This window comes from Gorilla gorilla, chromosome 20 (assembly GCF_029281585.2).
Source record: "Gorilla gorilla gorilla isolate KB3781 chromosome 20, NHGRI_mGorGor1-v2.1_pri, whole genome shotgun sequence".
NCBI classification, from domain to species: Eukaryota; Metazoa; Chordata; class Mammalia; order Primates; family Hominidae; genus Gorilla; species Gorilla gorilla.
In genome coordinates this window covers 67,139,106-67,159,024 of record NC_073244.2, presented here as the reverse complement: position 1 = coordinate 67,159,024, position 19,919 = coordinate 67,139,106, and the positions used below count along the sequence as shown (strand labels likewise).

Sequence of the window (19,919 nt, the reverse complement as noted above, 5' to 3'; positions counted from 1 at the left end):
GGACCAGATGGGTCTCCCATGTGAAGCACTCTTGGCTGTGTTATTGAAAAGAATCCCAGGGTTCATGAATTTCGAGAGCAGAGCTTTGTTTCTTAAGAAGCGGATCACAACCTGCAGACCAGAAGCATGGCTTCTTGTCAAAAAACAAAAGCAGGCACTTTAAGGGAGGGAAGGGCAAGGCAGGAATTTATGCTGAGTGGGTTGGCTAAGTGCATGTATTCAACTGGTTATAGAAGGAGCTATGAATATTCATGGACAGGTGGACACGTGGACACACGCACGTGTGACAAGCAAACACTCATTTTTTTTTTTTTTTTTTTTGAGACGGAGTCTTGCTCTGTCACCCAGGCTGGAGTGCAGTGGCACGATCTCAGCTCACTGCAACCTCTGCCTCCTGGGTTCAAGCCATTCTCCTGCCTCAGCCTCTCCAGTAGCTGGGATTACAGGCATGCACCACCACGCCCAGCTAATTTTTGTGTTTTTCGTAGAGACGGGGTTTCACCATGTTGGCCAGGCTGGTCTCGATTTCCTGACCTCGTGATTCGCCTTCCTTGGCCTCCCAAAGTGCTGGGATTACAGGCGTGAGCCACCGTGACTGGCCGCAAACACATTTTACATGCATCCCACCTTCACTTAGTGGTGGAGGCTTAACATTTAAGTGCATTCCATTGAATGCATTCATATCGAAACACGAAGCAGGGATATGAAGACACTCAGTGCACAGCCTCTGTCAACAGCCAGAACCAGTCCGTGGTCTATGGCATCTTATCAGGAGAAAGTTACTGAAATCAGTCTCTTGTTCAACTAATGCTGTAGTTATGCCTTGTGGAACAGGGGGTTCAGCTAGTCAGCATCTGGCAATGGATGGCTGCAATGGTTGCAATATTGCTTATCTTGAGGCCGGTGCTTGTTTAGCTGCTAGAAAAAGGAAAAGCCTTGTGTCAGTTGGAACATAGTTGATTATATAAGTGTAGGGATGCGTGGCTTAACCCTTGCCTGGCATGGCCTTAGGTCTTGTTTATAATTTGGTATCTTATTGCCACAAACAGTTCATTCCATCAGTCTTCTGATCTCTATTGTCACAGCTCCTCTGGCCCATGTGGAGTGCACAGAGATGCCAAGACTAAAGCTCAAAGAGAGAGACACACAGAGAAACAGACAGGCAGAGAGACATGACCGACAACAGAGAGACTGAGTTGGGAGTAGAGAGAGAAGAAGCCAGACAAAGACCCAAAGAGAGAGGGAGAAAATACCACAAGATGCATAGAAGGAAGTGCAAAGAAAGGAGAAAAGAGAGACAGAGATATACTCACAGCAAGGTGCAGAGACATGGAGACCCTATAAGAGATGGAAATGGAGAGCCACAGAGGGGGAACTGCGGCCACTAAGAGAGACATGGAGAGAACTAGAAAGATAGAGACGTGAACACGGACACAGAGACCCAGAGCCAGAAAGAGACAGAAATGGGGTCATAGGTGGACAGAAATGCACAGAGAGACTGTGAGCCCCCACAGACACAAACGCTGAGAGGGGCAGACATGCAGAGACACCCACAGAAATGCAGAGACAAAACTACGCGGAGACACATGCCGAGAAACACACTGAGGAGCTCAGAAAGAGACAGATGCAGACAGAGCCCAAGACAGACCCAGCAAGGGGCCCCGAGAAATGCACAGAAACGCAAAGACCGAGACCACCAGAGACAGAGGTACGGAGAGGCGGGGAGGGTGAGGAAGCCTGCTCTCCAGGGCTGGCTTGAACCTAGAACTCAAGGTCATGGCTTGGCTGGGAAGCGGGAGGGGTATACCAGAAAAGATCAGTGTTAGATGGAGGTGGGGAGGGAGGGTAGGGAGGGAGGGTAGGTTTCACCCTAATTGACACCCCACCCTCCCCCTCCCCCTCCCCACACCTGCTTCCCGGCTTTAGTGCCTGTTGTCACCAGGATGGAATCCTGGCGGCAGACAAAGGGGTGGGGGTGGGGAGGGGGAAACAAAAAGATGGACAGAGACAGAGGAGGAGACTAAGAAGTAGAGACAGACACACAGAGACACACAGATGGAGAGCCACAGAGACAACAGAAATGGGGGTCCAGAAAGAGACCTAGATAGAAAGAGGGAACAGAGAGAAGAAAACAGGAAACATTCCTTATAGCCCATTTGTCATTAGTAGGTCCTCCAAGGACCTACTGTGTGCCGGGCATGGGGACGTCAAAGCACAGGGAGCTATAAGGGAGGTAGTTGGAGCACCATGGGAGCCTGGGGTGTGGGGTGGGAGCAGGGGCGGGGCTCCTGGGCCATGCAGATGGCGTTGGCATGGGGTTGGGGAGGGGCCCACGGAGGCTTCTGGACTCTGAGTGTGGAGCCAGGGGCAGCAGGGCTGTCTCTGAACTCCCAGGCTTGTGTTTGAGCAAAGGAATTCTCTCCCCCTCCCTCTCCCCTCGGGGCGGGCCCGAGCCTCCAGCTATAAACTCCCCGGAGCTTCAGTGCCCTCAGCAAGGCTCAGCCTCAAGATTCACAGCACCCCAGACGCAGCCTAGGTAAGGGGCTCTGCGGAGCCCTGTGATCTTCAAAAACCATGTCCTTGGGGGAGGGGGCAGGAGGCAGGTGGGGAAGATGTGGGGTGTGGAGAAATGGTGCAGAGGTAGGTGGGGCATACAACTGGACGTCTGGGAACTTGAGAGGCTCAGACTTTAGGGGGACTCAGGATAGACGGGAAAATACTAGGATTTGTGGGTTACACAAATCCTAACCCGGGGCTGCCAGGACTTGGATGTCCCAGAATAAAACCTCCTAGGATCTTGGGGTTCTGGGAATCTGGGGGAAATCTCAGCAGTCAGGGATATCTGGACTTGGAGGTCAAACAATCTGGGTGTCAGGATTTGGGGCCTCAGACTCTGAGGGTATCAGGAATTGGGGGGGTCTCAGAAGAAATTGGGGTTTTGGCAGTGGAGGGCTCGGAATCTGAGGCATTATGGTAGAAAGCATGAAAACTTAGAGTGTCATTATCTGGGGTATCATGAACTGGGCCTCCGAGTTTGGGTATCAAGATTTTGGGGGTCTCATATTCTTGAGGTTGCAGATTTTAGGAGGTCTCAAGACCTGGGGGTGGTCTTATCTTAGGATGTCCTGGCCCATATCTCGACTATCAAGAACTGGGATTTCAGAATCCAGAGCTGTGAGGATTTGCTGGCCTCAGAAACACGGGCATCATAAATCGGGGTCTCAGAATCTGTGGGTATTGGGATTTGGGGCTAGGCACCCTGTGGCCTAGGGTGTCTCAAAGACTTTGAGGTCTAAGAATGTAGGGGTCAGGGTGAGGTCTACGGACAGAAGGTGCCCTTTATGCCCCTGCCCTCTGCGTGATGTATGGGAAGGTGAAAGGGGAGACAGGTGGGGAGGAAACCAGCCAGCGGGGTGGGGCGAGTGGGAGAGGGGATGCGGGTGACTAATTCTCCCAGAAGCCCCCCTTCCTCAAATCCCTTCTTAGGAAATGTCCTCCGTTTCACCATCTACGACATCCCCCCAAAATAGCTCCTGGGGGTGGGGCAGCCATTGTCTTCAGGCCACGGTCCCTTCTCAAATGCCTCCTCCTAATCCCAACTGGATCAGGTTCCCATGGACTTGTCATAAGACAAAAGAGGACAGCTGTGCTGAGGGGGCAGGGTCTGCAGCCTCCTGGCTGTGCCAGGACCACACCTACCAAGGTCTGTCCTCATGCATGCTTTAGGACAGCCGGCCCCCTCCCTCAGACCCAGGAGTCCAGACCTGAGCCTTCCTCCCTCAGACGCAGGAGTACAGGCCCCCAGCCCCTCCTCCCTCAGACTCAGGAGTCCAGACTCCCAGCCCCTCCTCCCTTAGACCCAGGAGTCCAGGCCCCAGCTCCTCCTCCCTCAGACCCAGGAGTCCAAGCCCCCAGCCCATCCTCCTTCAGACCCAGGTGTCCAGCCCCTGGCCCCTCTTCCCTCAGACCCAGGCATCCAGGCCCGCAGCCCCTCCTCCCTCAGACGCAGGCGTCCAGGCCCCTGGCCCCTCCTCCCTCAGACCCAGGAGTCCAGACTCCCAGCCCCTCCTCCCTCAGACCCAGGAGTCCAGGCCCCAGCTCCTCCTCCCTCAGACCCAGGCGTCCAGGCCCCCAGCCCCTCCTCCCTCAGACCCAGGCGTCCAGGCCCCCAGCCCCTCCTCCCTCAGACCCAGGCGTCCAGGCCCCCAGCCCCTCCTCCCTCAGACCCAGGCGTCCAGGCCCCCAGCCCCTCCTCCCTCAGACCCAGGAGTCCAGGTCCCAGCTTCTCCTCCCTCAGACCCAGGAGTCCAGGGCTCCAGCCCCTCCTCCCTCAGACCCAGGAATCCGGCCCCCAGCCCCTCCTCCCTCAGACCCAGGAGTCCAGGCCCCCAGCCCCTCCTCCCTCAGACCCAGGAGTTCAGGACCCCAGTCCCTCCTCCCTCAGACCCAGGAGTCCAGGCCCCAGCCCCTCCTCCCTCAGACCCAGGAGTCCAGACCCCCAGCCCCTCCTCCCTCAGACCCAGGAGTCCAGACCCCCAGCCCCTCCTCCCTCAGACCCAGGAGTCCAGACCCCCAGCCCCTCCTCCCTCAGACCCAGGAGTCCAGGTCCCAGCTCCTCCTCCCTCAGACCTAGGAGTCCAGGCCCCCAGTCCCTCCTCCCTCAGACCCAGGAGTCCAGACCCAGGAGTCCAGGCCCCAGCTCCTCCTCCCTCAGACCCAGGAGTCCAGACCCCAGCTCCTCCTCTCTCACACCCAGGAGTCCAGACCCAGGAGTCCAGGTCCCAGCTACTCCTCCCTCAGACCCAGGAGTCCAGGCCCCAGCTCCTCCTCCCTCAGACCTAGGAGTCCAGACCCAGGAGTCCAGGCCCCAGCTCCTCCTCCCTCAGACCCAGGAGTCCAGGCCCCAGCTCCTCCTCCCTCAGACCTAGGAGTCCAGACCCAGGAGTCCAGGCCCCAGCTCCTCCTCCCTCAGACCCAGGAGTCCAGGCCCCAGCTCCTCCTCCTTCAGACCCAGGAGTCCAGGCCCCCAGCCCCTCCTCCCTCAGACCCAGGAGTCCAGACCCCAGCCCCTCCTCCCTTAGACCCAGGCGTCCAGGCCCCCAGCCCCTCCTCCCTCAGACCCAGGCGTCCAGGCCCCCAGCCCCTCCTCCCTCAGACCCAGGAGTCCAGACCCCAGCCCCTCCTCCCTCACACCCAGGAGTCTAGGTCGCCCCCTCCTTGGGGCCCCACCCCACTGGGCCTCTTCTCTCTCGTCCTTAGGCCGCACCAGGATGTCGGACACCGAGGAGCAGGAATATGAGGAGTGAGTGCTGCACTGGGAGGGCTGGGGCGTGCAGTGGTGGAGAGGCTCTCCCACCCCAGGTCTAACTCTCCCCTCCCTCTCTCCCCACACCCGTCCGCAGGGAGCAGCCGGAAGGTGAGTAGGGAGTGGGCCGGCCCTATGGGATGGGGACACGCCCAGGAGCTCTTGGGAGGGGAGGCGAGGAGTGTGGCACTTTGGCGGGGAAGGGGCGGCTCAGCCCGAGGGCCCTCGCCCGCCCTCTCCGGGTCTGGAGCGTCTCCCCGCGCCATCCCTGCACCGCCAGGGGGAACGTGCCCATCGCAGCCGAGGCCAGAGGGACCCCCGTCCAGCAGAGACTGGAACCCTGGTCTCTGGCCACCGCCCCCATCCCTCCCCCAGCTCCTAACGCCTTCTCTTGTGTGCCCCCATCTCCAGAGGAGGCTGCGGAGGAGGAGGAGGAAGGTGAGGTCCCGGACTCCGCAGGTCTGGAGCTGGGCGGTGGGGGTGCGGGGGGCGGGGACGCTGGGCCCGGGAGGAGGGGGCGGGATGGGGCTCCCGACGGCCTCGGCTCCCGGTCCTCTAACAGCCTCTCCCGTCTCTCCCCTCTCTCCCCTCCCGCGCCCGGGCGTGGCCGCTCCCCCCTCGCTCCCCAAACCCTCGCTGCTCCTCCCTCCCCTCCCCAGCCCCCGAAGAGCCGGAGCCGGTGGCAGAGCCAGGTAACCGCGGCTGCTTCGCTTCCCGAGACCGATGTCGGGGGCCCGGGGGGACCCCCGATATCCTCGGGCCCCAACCTCCAAGACCACCCTTCCCTCCCTCCGCCCCCATAACCCGCCCCCAGGCCCGGTCCTTTAAGCCCCTGAGAGCTCCTGCGCCCTCTCGGGGCCGGGAAGGGAAATGGCCCCGCAGTGGCTTTAACCCTTTCCCTTCCTTCTTAAAGGGACCGACACCCAAGCCTTCTTCCCCAGTCTGGAGGAATCTTTATAGAAGGGTTGGATGTTTGCGGAGAAGCACCACCCCGTCCCCCCTTATCTTCGCCTCCAACCTTGTCTGTTATTTTCTCCCCCATATACATTCAAAGGTTGGGGCTTGGAATTTAGGATTGCAGAGGAGGCTAGCGCTGGGAGTCAGGGTCTCCAAGGTCGGAGCGGGGGGGGGGGGGGGGGGGGTGGGCGGTGGGCAGGGGGCGAGCTGGGGAGAGAGCGCTGGGGTCACTGAATGAAGACAGAGGTTGGGACTCCCTGCACTGCTGGGTCCTAATGGAGGAGAGCAGGAGCTCTGGGCATATAAATAGAGAAAGGTCTGGGGGTTTGCACTCCTGGGTATGCAGACAGTGGGGGTGGGGGGTCCCCACACCAGTTCTGAATGTATATCTGATGCGTGTGACCCTCTTCCTCCTTTACAGCCACCCTGACTTTCCTTCCCTCTTTTCTTCTCCCCATCCCCCCTCCTCCAAAACTGGACTCCAGAGTCCTTCCCTGGGCTCCTGGGGGCCGAGGCTTGGGGGGTCCCTCCCCAGGGTGTGTCAGGCCTAGCCCCTCTCCTCTAAACTCTTGCTAATTATCTCTTTTTATCCCCCACCACCAACAGAAGAGGAACGCCCCAAACCAAGGTGAGATCCTACAGGGTGGGGGGCCCCAGTCATACATCTTCCTAAATATTCCCTCTACCCCCAGAGACAAGGTGTGAGAAAGGCAGAGATGGAGGGAGGAAATTGAAACAGCAGTCAACATTTCTCCTCCTCCTCCTCCTCCCTCCCCCTTTCCCTCCCCTTCCCCTCGCCCTCCTCCCTCCTCTCCCTCCTCCTCCCTCCTCCTCCTCCACTTCCTCTTCTTCCCCTTCCCCTTCTCCTTCTCCTTCCCCTTCTTCTTCATCGTCGTCATAGTCTCCACTCTGTTACCCAGGCTAGAGTGCAGTAACCCAATCCTGGCCCACTGCCTCAACGTCTTGGGCTCAAGCAATCCTCCCATCTCAGCCTCTCGAGTAGCTGGGACCACAGGCATGTGCCACCACACCTGGCTTTTTTTTTTTTCTTTTCTTTTTGTAGAGATGAGGTCTTGCTATGTTGCTTAGGCTGGTCTCGAACTCCTATCCTCAAGCAGTTCTCCCACCTTGGCCTCCCAAAGTGCTGGGATTACAGGCGCAAGCCACCATGCCCAGCCAGTCTGTTTCCTTCTTTCCACCCAGTGGTCCCTCTTCCCCTCACGCCTTTACCATCACCCCAGCCTCCTCTCTGGCCTCCCTGCCTACAGCTTGTGGCTCATCCTCCTCCATGACTCCTGAGAGACTTTTCTAACACCAGAGCTAACCCTGCCCCTCCTCTGCTCAGAATCTTTCCTCAACTCCCCACTACTCTTAAGACGAAGTCAAAGCAACTAGCCTGCATTCAAAGCCTTCCCCATCTGGCTCCAGCGGACCTTTCCAGCATCTGCCTTCCCCACTGACAGACACACAGCGTTTCATGGTTCTCTAGCCATGCCTGTGCTTTCATAACCCTGAGCCTTTGCACACACTGTGCCCTCTGCCTGCGCAGCGGCAGGTGGGAGGATCACTTGAGGATAGGAGTTCAAGACCAGCCTAAGTAACAAAATGCGATCCCCCACATCTCTACAAAAAATTTTTAAAAATTAGCCGGGCACAGTGGCACACACCTGTGATTCCAGCTACTCAGGAGGCTGAGGAAGGAGGATTGTTGGAGCCCAGGATTTGGAGGCTGCAGTGAGCTATGATTACACCACTGTACTCCAGCCTGGGCAACAGAGCAAGACTCTGTCTCTAAAACATAAATAAAAATAAGGGAATGGAGCCGGGCGCAGTGGCTCATGCCTGTAATTCCAGCACTTTGGGAGGCTGAGGGGGGCGGATTACTTAAGGTCAGGAGTTTGAGACCAGCCCGGTCAACATGGTGAAACTCTGTCTCTACTAAAAATACAAAAGAATTAGCCAGGTATTGTGGCAGGCACCTGTAATCCTAGCTATTTGGGAGGCTGAGGCAGGAGAATCGCTTGCACCAGGAGGCGGAGGTTGCAGTGAGTCAAGATCGTGTCATTGCACGGCAGCCTGGGCAACAAGAGTGAAACTCCATCTCAAAAAAAAAAAGGGGGTGGGGTGGGGTGGGGGAATGGACTGAGAGGGATTCCAAGGCAAAGGGACAGGACTTGGGGATTGTTGGGCAAGGGGAGGGAAGCAATGGGGACAACCCCGAAGGGTCTCTGGGCTGGGGAACAAAGTGGACAGTGGGGCTGCCATCTCCTTCTCAGAGAAGTTGGTGAGCTCCATCAGGACGTCATGTGTGGGAAGGTGGGAAAAGTTCAGGAGATACCTGTTAGCTTGAGTCTGGGGCTTAGGAGAGAGTCTGGACCAGAGACAGTTGGCGAGTCCTCAGCAGTTGATGATACCTGAAGTCATTGGAGTGAATGGCATTGATGATGAGAAAAGGGAAAAGGAAAGCTCACTGGCAGCTCACGGGGCTGTGGGGGCCAGGAGATAGGGATGGAACAGCCAGAGGGGTGGGAGGCAAGCTGGTATTTATTCCTGTAAAATATGGTAAGCCATATTTTATTCCCACACATGACGCCCTGATGGAGCTTATCGACTTTTCCAAGATGGAGATGGCGGCCCTGCTGTACACTTGGCTCCCTGGCCCAGAGACCCTTGGGGATTGTCCTCACCTTTTCCCTCCCCTTGCCCAGCATTCCCTAAGTCCTGTCTGCTTCATCTTGGAATCGCTCTTCACTGTCTCAGAAACCCAGAAAAGAGAATTCCAAGGAAGTGGCAGGAAATCAGAGCAGGCTGAGGGCTGAGCCTCAGAGCGGCACCACCCAATAGAAATAGATGGCAAGCCACACAGGTCACTTACAATTTCTTACTAAAGGCTGGGCGCAGTGGCTCACGCCTGTAGTCCCAGCACTCTGGGAGGCTGAGGCGGGAGGATCACTTGAGCTCAGAAGTTCAAGACCACCCTGGACAACATAGTGAAACGCCATCTCTTTTTTTTTTTTTTTGAGATAGAGTCTCCCTCTGTCACCCAGGCTGGAGTGCGATGGCACGATCTCGGCTCACTGCAATCTCTGCCTCCCGGGTTCAAGCGATTCTCCTGCCTCAGCCTCCTGAGTAGCAGGGATTACAGGCACGCACCACCATGCCCAGCTTTTTTTTTTTTTTTTTTTTTTTTCTAGTAGAGATGGGGTTTCACCATGATGGCCAAGCTGGTTTTGAACTCCTGACCTCAAGTGATTCGCCCGCCTTGGCCTCCCAAAGTGCTAGGATTACAGGCGTGAGCCACCGCGCCCGGCCTGTGAAATGCCATCTCTACAAAAAATTTAAAAATGGCTGGGCGCAGGGGCTCCTGCCTGTAATCCCAGCACTTTGGGAGGTTGAGGCAGGCAGATCGCCTGAGGTTGGGAGTTCAAGACCAGCTTGGCCGGCATGGTGAAACCCCGTCTCTACTAAAAATACAAAAATTACCCGGGCGTGGTGGCAGGCGCCTGTAATCCCAACTACTCGGGAAGCTGAGGCAGGAGAATCGCTGGAATCCGGGAGGTGGAGGTTGTGGTGAGCAGAGATGGCACCATTGCACTCCAGCCTGGGTGACAGAGTGAGACTCTGTCTCAAAAAAAACAAAAAACAAAAAAAATTCTTACTAGGCATATTTTTTAAAGTACAACAATATAGGAAAAATGAATTTTCATAGCACAGTTTTTTTAATCTGTTATATAAAGTTTTATCATTTCAACATGTAATCAGTATAAAACATGATTAGTGCCGGGCGCCGTGGCTCACACCTGTAATCCCAGCACTTTGGGAGGCCGAGGCGGGTGGATCATGAGGTCAGGAGATCGAGACCATCCTGGCTAACAAGGTGAAACCCCATCTCTACTAAAAATACAGAAAAATTAGCCAGACGTGGTGGCGGGCGCCTGTAGTCCCAGCTACTCAAGAGGCTGAGGCAGGAGAATGGCGTGAACCCGGGAGGCGGAGCTTGCAGTGAGCCGAGATCGCGCCACCGCACTCCAGCCTGGGTGACAGAGCGAGACTCCGTCAAAAAAAAAAAAAAAAAAAAAAACCAACAACAACCAAAAAAACATGAGTAGTGAGGTATTTTACCTTCTTTTGTGTGTTTCACTGACAGCTTGCCTCAGCTGGGACCCTCCACGTTCAGGAGCCTCCCGGGGCTGGCGGCTACCTCACTGGACGGCACATCCCGGAGGAGGTGGGAGGTGGCTCAGGGAGGTCGGGCCACTCATGGTCTCTCTGTTTCTGTCCACTCAGCCGCCCCGTGGTGCCTCCTTTGATCCCGCCAAAGATCCCAGAAGGGGAGCGCGTTGACTTCGATGTAAGTGACAAGAGACCCCTCCGCAGGCGCAGTTGCTAGTCTTTAAGGGGCCTTTGTGTCAATCATGAAAAGGCGCCGGCCGGGCGCGGGGCCTCACGCCTGTAATCCCAGCACTTTGGGAGGCTGAGGTGACCCACCTGAGGTCAGGAGTTCGAGACCAGCCTGGTTAATATGGTGAAACCCCGTCTCTACTAAAAATACAAAAATTAGCCGGGCGTGGTGGCGGGTGTCTGTAATCCCAGCTACTCGGGAGGCTGAGGCAGGAAAATCGCTTGAACCTGGGAGGCGGAGGTCGCGGTGAGCCAAGATCGCGCCATTTCATTCCAGCCTGGGAGGAAAAAAAAAAAGGCGCCGGTCCCCACTCCCCACTCCCGTCTTTGGGAAGCCTGTCCTTGGAAGAGCTGATTAGTGTCAAACACGAGGCATTGCTGCCACCTGCTGGATACCGTCCTGGGAAGCGGTCCAGTTCACCATCCTGCATGGGGGAGGTGCTGGGAGGCTGCTGCCCCCTCCAGGGTCTCCTAGGACGTGCTCCCCGTGTGTCCTGCAGGACATCCACCGCAAGCGCATGGAGAAAGACCTGCTGGAGCTGCAGACACTCATCGATGTACATTTCGAGCAGCGGAAGAAGGAGGAAGAGGAGCTGGTTGCCTTGAAAGAGCGCATTGTGAGCCGAGAGTCCAGGTCCCCCCAGTCTTCCTCCCGCCATGTGGATCCCTTGCATCTTGGGAGATGCAGATAATCGTTTTCCTCCTAGTACAGAGCTGAGCCTTAGGCTTTCGCGAATTCACCCAAGTCGGTGGCCACATTCCAACCTGTTTCTTAGCCTACTCTGGGGAAGGAAGACTGGGGGTACGTCCCTGCACCCCCTTATGCTTCTCCCTTTCCTAGGAGCGGCGCCGGTCAGAGAGAGCCGAGCAACAGCGCTTCAGAACTGAGAAGGAACGCGAACGTCAGGCTAAGCTGGCGGTGGGTGCCTCCCCTGCCTTGAGAGCCCAAATGTTACTTCTTCAGCCGGATGCCCATTTTGTTATTATTATTATTATTATTATTATTACTATTATTATTATTCTTTGAAACGGAGTCTAGCTCTGTCGCCCAGGCTGGAGTGCAGTGGCACGATCTCAGCTCACTGTAACCTCTGCCTTCCAGGTTCAAGCAATTCTCCTGCCTCAGCCTCCTGAGTAGCTGGGACTACAGGTGCGCGCCACCACGCCCGGCTAAATTTTGTATTTTTAGTAGAGATGGGGTGTCACCATGTTGACCAGGATGGTCTTGAACTCCTGACCTCGTGATCCACCCGCCTCAGCCTCCCAAAGTGCTGGTGATTACAGGTGTGAGCCACCGCATCCGGCCTATTATTATTTTTTATTCATTTATTTGGAGATAGGGTCTTGCTCTGTCACCCAGGCTGAAGTGCAGTGGTGTGATCCTAGCTCGCTATAACTAGGACCTCCCGGGCTCAAATGATTTTCCCACCTCAGCCTCCAGAGTCGCTGGAACTACAGGCTGCGCCACTCTGCCCCACTAGTTTTTTTTTATTTTTTTATTTTTTGTAGAGACAGCATTTTGCCATGTTGTCCAGGCTGGTCTTCAACTCCTAAGCTCAAGCAATCCACCTGCCTTTGCCTCCCAAAGTCCTGGGATGACAGGCATGAGCCAACGTGCCCGGCCTGGATTCTCCATTTTCTTCTTTTTCCTTTTTTTTTATTATTATTATTTTTTTTTTCTGAGAGTCTCGCTCTGTCACCCAGGCTGGAGTGCAGTGACACGATCTCAGCTTACTGCAACCTCCGCCTCCTGGTTCAAGCAATTCCCCTGCCTCAGCCTCCTGAGTGGCTGGGATTACAGGCACCTGCCACCAGGCTTGGCTAATTTTTGTATTTTTAGTAGAAATGGGGTTTCTCCATGTTGGTTCAGGCTGGTCTTGAACTCCTGACCTCAGGTGATCCACCCCCTTGGCCTCCCAAAGTGCTAGGATTACAGGCATGAGCCAGCATGCCTGGCCATCGTCATCATTATTATTACTATTATTATTATTATTTTTATTTGAGATAGGGTCTTTCTATGTTGCCCACATTGTTCCCAGACTCCTGGGCTCAAGTGATCCTCCTGCCTCAGCCTCCCGAGTAGCTGGGATTACAGGCACAAGCCACCTGCCCGTCACCCAGTTGTGAAGGGGATTTTGCAGATGTGATTAAATTAAAGATCTTGAGATGGGAAGGTTGTCCTGGATTATCTGTGGGGAAGGGCAAGATCATCACAAGGGTCCTTATAAGAGGAAGGCCAGAGGGTCACACTGAGAGATTTGAAGATGCTGCATGGCTGCCTCTGAAGATGAAAGAAGGTCCATGGGCCCAGACATGCAGGCAGCAGCTGGAAAAGGGAAGGGAATGAATTCTCCCCTAGAACCTCCAGAATAAATTGGTTCTGTTCACAACTTGATTCCAGCCCAGGGGCACCAATTTCAGATGTCTGATCTGCAGAGCTGTAAGATAACAAATTTGCATTGTTTTTCTGCCACTAAGTTTGCAAATTATAGCAGTGATAGGAAACTAAGTTTAGGCACGATGGCTGACGCCTGTAATCCCAGCACTTTGGGAGACCGAGACAAGTGGATCACCTGAGGCCAGGAGTTTGAGACCAGCCTGGCCAACATGGTGAAACCCTGTCTGTACTAAAAATACAAATATTAGCTGGTAATGGTGGCACATGTCTGTAATCCCAGTTACTTGGGAGGCCGAGGCAGGAGAATCACTTGAACCCAGGAGGAGGGGGTTGCAGTGAACAGAGCAGAGATTGCACCACTGCACTCCAGCCTGAGTGACAGAGGGAGACTCCATCTCAAAAACAGAAAGGAAACTAATTCAGGTACGGAGTGCTAGGTGTACAAAAAGCCTCATGTCCACCATAAGGAGACGGGGCTCAGCCTGGACAAACCACTATTTCTGGAACATTCAATGAAGAGTTTCTCGAACGTCGTAATGCCTTCGCTAAATATTCCAGAGCCCCTTCCTCAGGCTCAAGGCCGTCAGCCTCTTTAATCTCCCCAGTCCCTGGCCTTATCACCAGTTACTTTCCTTGACCCTCTCAAAACAGACATTCTCATCTCCTGAGACTAAGGGCGACTGTGGCCCAGACAGGCTGAGCATCTGGAGTGAGATCATACAGCAGAGTTCACTATCGGCTGTTTCAGGTTGGAGACATGCAGAAAAAGCAGGCATTTCTCCTCCTTCATTTCGATTTTTTCTGGGAGGATATTAAGACCCAGAGAAGGGTGCCAGGTGCGGTGGCTCACGCCTGTAATCCCAGCACTCCGGGAGGCTGAGGCGGGCGGATCACTTGAGGTCAGGAGTTTGAGACCAGCCTGGCCAACATGGTGAAACTGCGTCTCTACTAAAAATACAAAAATTAGTTGGGCGCGGTGGCGGGTGCCTGTAATCCTAGCTACTCAGGAGGCTGAGGCTGGAGAATTGCTTAAACCCGGGAGGCGGAGGTTGCAGTGAGCCAAGATCGCACCACTGCACTCCAGCCTGAGCAACAGAGCGAGAGTCCGTCTCAAAAAAAAAAAAAAAAGACAGAGGGGAAGGGACTTGCAGGTGGTCACACGGGGAGACCTGGCAGGGCCAGGAGGGGATACCTGCGTTTCTGCTGGTTCTGATGTCCCAGCGGTTTCTGCGGCACTGGGCCTGCTGATCCCTGTGCCCCAGTTCCACATCCCAGGGCCCTCCTCCCTCAGTCCTAGAGGGGAGTCCATGAGGTTAACCCCTTACTTCGCACAGGAGGAGAAGATGAGGAAGGAAGAGGAAGAGGCCAAGAAGCGGGCAGAGGATGATGCCAAGAAAAAGAAGGTGCTGTCCAACATGGGGGCCCATTTTGGCGGCTACCTGGTCAAGGTGAGTCAGCCTGCAGGAGCCTGAGGTCTGAGTTCTGAGAGGGGAGAGGCTGGGGGCCAGACCTCTGGTTCCTAATGGAGGAGGGGCTGGGGCCTGGATTCCTGGGTCTGAGGGAGGAGGGGCTGGGCCCTGAACTCCTGGGTCTGAGGGAGGAGGGGCTGGGGCCCTGAACTCCTGGGTCTGAGGGAGGAGGAGCTGAGGGCCTGGATGCCTGAGTCTGAGGGAGGAGGAGCTGAGGGCCTGGACGCCTGAGTCTGAGGGAGGAGGAGCTGAGGGCCTGGACGCCTGGGTCTGAGGGAGGAGGATCTGGGGTCTGGACTCCTGGGTCTGAGGGAGGAGGGGCTGGGGGCCTGGACTCCTGGGTCTGAGGGAAGAGGAACTGGGGGTCTGGACTCCTGGGTCTGAGGGAGGAGGGGCTGGGGGCCTGGACTCCTGGGCTGAGGGAGGAGGGGCTGGGGGCCTGGACTCCTGGGCTGAGGGAGGAGGGGCTGGGGGCCTGGACTCCTGGGCTGAGGGAGGAGGGGCTGGGGGCCTGGACTCCTGGGTCTGAGGGAGGAGGGGCTGGGGGCCAGACTTCTAGTTCCTAATGCGAGAGGGTCTGGGGCTTGGACTCAGTCTGAGAGGGGAGGACTGGGGGGTCTGGACTCCTCCTGGATCTGAGGGAGGAGGGAGTGGGGCTGGACTCCTAGGTCTGAAGGAGATGGGCCTGGGGTGCAGACCTGTGGTCCCAACATGGAAATGGTCTGTGGGATCTGTCCCGACACGGGGGTGGTCTGTGGGATGTGGCCCCCCGTTTACTGTACCGCCTCCCCCACCCTCAGGCAGAACAGAAGCGTGGTAAGCGGCAGACGGGGCGGGAGATGAAGGTGCGCATCCTCTCCGAGCGTAAGAAGCCTCTGGAAATTGACTACATGGGGGAGGAACAGCTCCGGTAGGTGCTGTGGGGGGCTCGGGGTGTAGGGGCCTGGGTGTGAGACAGGGGGATAAAGGAGCTCACACCCAGATCTGGGTGGGCAGATACTCCGGGTCTCAGCTCCGGTGCTGTGTGACTTTGGGCAAGTGGCTTCCCCTCTCTGGGCCTCTGCTGCCTTCTTTGTGAAACATGTCACTGAACCCACTTTTCGTGGCTGCTGTGGCCTGTAGCATCTGACAGGTGTTACCAAGGAAGCCAGACAAGATGACTTCCCTCCCCCCAGTTTAGGAGATTTTGTTAACTCTGTGATGTGCCTTGGAGCTCAGGATGGGCTGTGCCTTTTACCTAAATTCAAGCCAGGAATGCGGGTGAGAATTTTCCAGCTGAGTCCCTTGCATCTATAGCCAAGACAGCCTGCCTCTCATGATAAGCCACAGGACGGCAGGCTGGTGGGGGCTTGCCTTCAGGAGCCCGCCTGTTTCTCCATGTTCTCTGGCCTGGGCTGTGGCTCAGAAACTTCAACCACCCCAGAGTGGCACCGTGATCGGGTTTGCCGCTTGCACTGAAAGCCCCTGCCCAGGGCTCAGTGCCAGCTTTGCCGGTTACTTTGTGATCTTGCGCACGTTATCTGACTTCTCTGGGGCTCCCATTCCTCATTGGCAGAACAAGGATATAATCACAATATTGACCTCACAGAGCTGTGAAAGGGCAGTGAGATAGTAATAATAATTACAGGCTGGGCCTGGTGGCTCATGCCTGTAATTCCAGCACTTTGGGAGGCTAAGATGGGAAGATTGCTTGAGGCCAGGAGTTGGAGGCCAGCCTGGGCAATGTAGTGAGACCCCATCCTTAAAAAAATAATAATTACAGCAGCAGCTTCCTATGGAGGGTTTACAACCCTGTGAGGTAGATACTATTATTATCCTTGTGTTAATAGTGAGGAACCTGAGGCACAGAGAGGTTAAGTAACCCTTCCAGGGTTGCACAGCTAGCAAGTGGAAGAGCTGGGATTTGAACCCGGAAGTCTGGTGCAATAGTCCATAGTCTTTGCTAGTGTGCTGTAAAGTGGCTTGGTGGTAAATGTTTAACAGCTGCTCTCCAGGGGGCAGAATGTCTAGATTTAGCACGTGCCCGTTCCCATGGTGTAAATACTTCCACCTTGCTCCTTTCAAACTACCCGTGTGGGGACACTGAGTGTGGAGACGGGAAAGGATGTGCACAGCAGGCTCCTGGAAGCCCTCTGGGGGCGCTGTGGGCCCTCCTTCCTGTGCACATGGTTCATGTAAAGTATTGTCGGCCGGGTGGGCGTGGCGGCTCACACCTGTAATCCCAGCACTTTGGGAGGCTGAGGCGGGCGGATCACCTGAGGTCAGGAGACCAGCCTGACCAGTATGATGAAATCCCATCTCTACTAAAAATACAAAAATTAGCCGGGCGTGGTGGCAGGCGCCTGTAATCCCAGCTACTCTGGAGGCTGAGGCAGGAGAATCACTGAACCCAGGAGGCGGAGGTTGCAGTAGCCGAGATGGCACCACTGCACTCTAGCCTGGGCGACATGAGCGAAACTCTGTCTTAAAAAAAAAAAAAAAAAAGGCTGAGGTGAGAGGATCACTAGAGCCTGAGAGGTTGAGACTGCGGTGAGCTGTGATGGTGTCACTGCACTCCAGCCTGGGTGACAAAGTGAGACCCTATCCAAAAAAAAAAAAAAAAAAGAAAGAAAGAAAAGAAGGAAGGAAGGAAGGAAAGGTAGGTTTTAGTCCAGGGCTGGTATGGCAATTCTACAAAATCAGAGACCCAGACTCCTATTTTTTCTGCTTCACTCACTACTTTCAGCCCAATATTTCCATCCTCAAAATCGCTGCTAGCTCCAGCCCTCACATGGATGATCCAAGCAGCAGAAAGAAGATGCAAGAGAAGAAAGAGCCACAGAGTCTTTTTTGGAAGCCACACCCAATGACCTACTTTCGTCTGAGTAGCCACCCCTACCTGCAAGGGAGATTGGGAAAAGTAGTTTTTCAACTCAGCCTAATGCACAAGAGTCTATTTCTAGAAGAAAGGGAAAGGGCTAACAGGTAGGCAAGCAGCCATCTCTTCCACAGTTTTATTTCCATATTTTCTAGAGAAGGAAACAGGATTCTAAAGGAAGTCATGTGACATATTCATAAACCAGAGAATGGCATGGCTGGGAATTGAACCAGGGGCTTCTAATTGCAGAGCCTGGGCTCGCTCTTTTCTTTCTTCCTTTTCTTTCCCCTCTCCCCTCCCCTCCCCTCCCTTCCCCTCCTCTCCCCTCCCCTCCCGTCTTCTCCCCTCCCCTCTCCTCCCCTCCCCTCTCCTCCCCTCCCCTCCCCTCTTCTCTCCTCCCCTCTCCTCCCCTCCCCTCCCCTCCCCTATTTTCCCATTCCCTCTCCTCCCCTCTTCTCCCCTCCCGTCTTCTGCCCTCCCCTCCCCTATTTTCCCATTCTCTCTCCTCCCCTCTTCTCCCCTCCCATCTTCTGCCCTCCCCTCTCCTCCCCTCTTCTCCACTCTCCTCCCCTCTTCTCCCCTCCCCTCCCCTCCCTTCTTCTCCCCTCCTCTCCCCTCTCCTCTTTTCCCCTCCCCTCCCCTCTTCTCCTCTCCCCTCCCCTCCCCACTTTCCTTTCTCCTTTTCTTTCCTTTCTTTTGTCTTGCTCTGTTGCCAGGCAGGAATACAGTGGTGCAATCACAGCTCACTGCAGCTTTGACCTCCCAGGTTCCTTCTGCCTCAGCCTCCCAAGTAGCCGGAAACACCCTGCCTGGCTAATTTTTTTTTTTAATTTTTAGCAGAGACGGGGTCTCTCTGTGTTGCCCAGGCTGGTCTTAAACTCCTGGGCTCAAGTGATCTGCTGGCCTCTGCCTCCCAAAGTGCTGGGATTACAGGTGTGAGCTGCCGAGCCTGGTCTCTTAATCATGACACGCTTCTCTCCCCTTGGGAAATGCGAGAGCTCCAGCTCGGATATGGAGAAAGTGGGCACAGATTTTAAAACTCTCGGCCTCAAATATGAACAAAATGGTGCCGACAACGCTGAACTCACAGTCTCGCTGTGTGGCTTTGGGTGGTTCCCACAACCTCTCTGGGCCCAAGTTCCTCTCAGTCCCTGGGCCTAGGGCCCAGTCTGCCTGGCTCCCTCCATCACAGCCCTCCTGCCCTGCCAGGGAGAAAGCCCAGGAGCTGTCGGACTGGATCCACCAGCTGGAGTCTGAGAAGTTCGACCTGATGGCGAAGCTGAAACAGCAGAAATATGAGGTGAGACCCAGCTCCGCAGGGAGGGAGGGCAGGGCTGGGCTGGGAGGGACCAGCAAACTCCAGGCAGGGGTGGGTGGCCCGTCCGCACGTCCCCACCGGCTGTCCCAGCATCTGTCTTCTGCCTCCGCAGATCAACGTGCTGTACAACCGCATCAGCCACGCCCAGAAGTTGTGAGTGTGACTGTCTCGAGCCCTTGCTCTTGTCCCTACCCTCCCGCTGACTCTCAGGCCTCTCTTTCCCTCCGTCTGTGGGCTCCATCCCCCACTGCCTGAGTTTCTGCCCCTTTCTCTTTGTCCTTCCTTCTCTGTCCTCCTCCTCTCTCTGCTCTCGGAATCCTGGGTCTCAGTTCCTTTTTCTTTTTCTTTTTTTTTTTTTCTTATTGAGACTGAGTCTCGCTCTGTCACCCAGGCTGGAGTGCAGTGGAGTAATCTCAGCTCACTGCAACTTCCATCTCCCGGGTTCAAGCGATTCTCCTGCCTCAGCCCCCTGAGTAGCTGGGATTACAGGTGCGTGCCACCAAGCGTGGCTAATTTTTGTATTTTTAGTAGAGACGGGGTTTCCCCATGTTGGTCAGGCTGGTCTCGAACTCCTGACCTCGTGATCCACCCGCCTTGGCCTCCTAAAGTGCTGGGATTACAGGCGTGAGCCACCACGCCCAGCCGAGAGGGTCTTCCCTGAATCTCTCTCTCTGTTTCTCCACTGATTTCTTCCTTCCTCCCTCCTCTCCCTCTCCCTTCTCTTCTCCCATTTCCTGTCTCTTTCACCCCGGCCCTTCCTGCGTGTTACCCACCCATGCCCAGATCACCCAGCCCTTCCTCCCCCCACGCTGGCCCCTGACTCATAAACATTCATCAGCTCCCCCATGAACACCCTGCACTCGCCCCCAAATATCAGCTCCCACATGTCAGCGAGGCCTTTGACCACCAGCCGCTGCCCCCCAGTCGTAGAACCCAAAAGAGGTGACAGTTGTTTTGCTCACTGCTTCCTCTGGGCAGGGAGGGCTAATATTTTGGGGAATGGGCTTCCTGAATTGAGGGCCTGGGGCCCATTTCAGAGACTGGAGGGGCCCCTTTTTCCTGATACCACCTCATTCTTCTACAGCCGGAAGGGGGCAGGGAAGGGCCGCGTTGGAGGCCGCTGGAAGTGAGGATGCCACCCCGGACAGTGGCACCTGGGAAGCCTGGGAGTGTTTGTCCCATCGGTAGCTTGAAATAAAGGCTCCCCTCAGACA

General features: G+C 55.7%; 1 protein-coding gene across 4 annotated transcripts; it reads left to right on the top strand.

Moving 5' to 3' along the window:
* The first annotated feature begins 1,085 nt into the window (after positions 1–1,085).
* TNNT1 (troponin T1, slow skeletal type) lies at positions 1,086–19,919 on the top strand. Of its 4 annotated transcripts, XM_031007533.3 has the most exons (13): positions 1,086–2,536; positions 5,260–5,302; positions 5,403–5,743; positions 5,965–5,997; positions 6,869–6,890; positions 10,550–10,613; positions 11,164–11,280; positions 11,505–11,582; positions 14,396–14,509; positions 15,331–15,440; positions 18,597–18,687; positions 18,818–18,858; positions 19,790–19,919. In XM_031007533.3, exons 3-13 carry the CDS (start codon positions 5,446–5,448, stop codon positions 19,833–19,835), a joined length of 1,014 nt encoding a protein of 337 aa, XP_030863393.1. In that variant the 5' UTR covers positions 1,086–2,536; positions 5,260–5,302; positions 5,403–5,445; the 3' UTR covers positions 19,836–19,919. The 4 variants fall into 4 exon arrangements, with proteins under 4 accessions (XP_030863393.1, XP_030863394.1, XP_030863395.1 ...); XM_031007534.3 differs by lacking the exon at positions 5,965–5,997; XM_031007535.3 differs by lacking the exons at positions 18,597–18,687; positions 18,818–18,858; positions 19,790–19,919 and adding an exon at positions 17,256–17,600.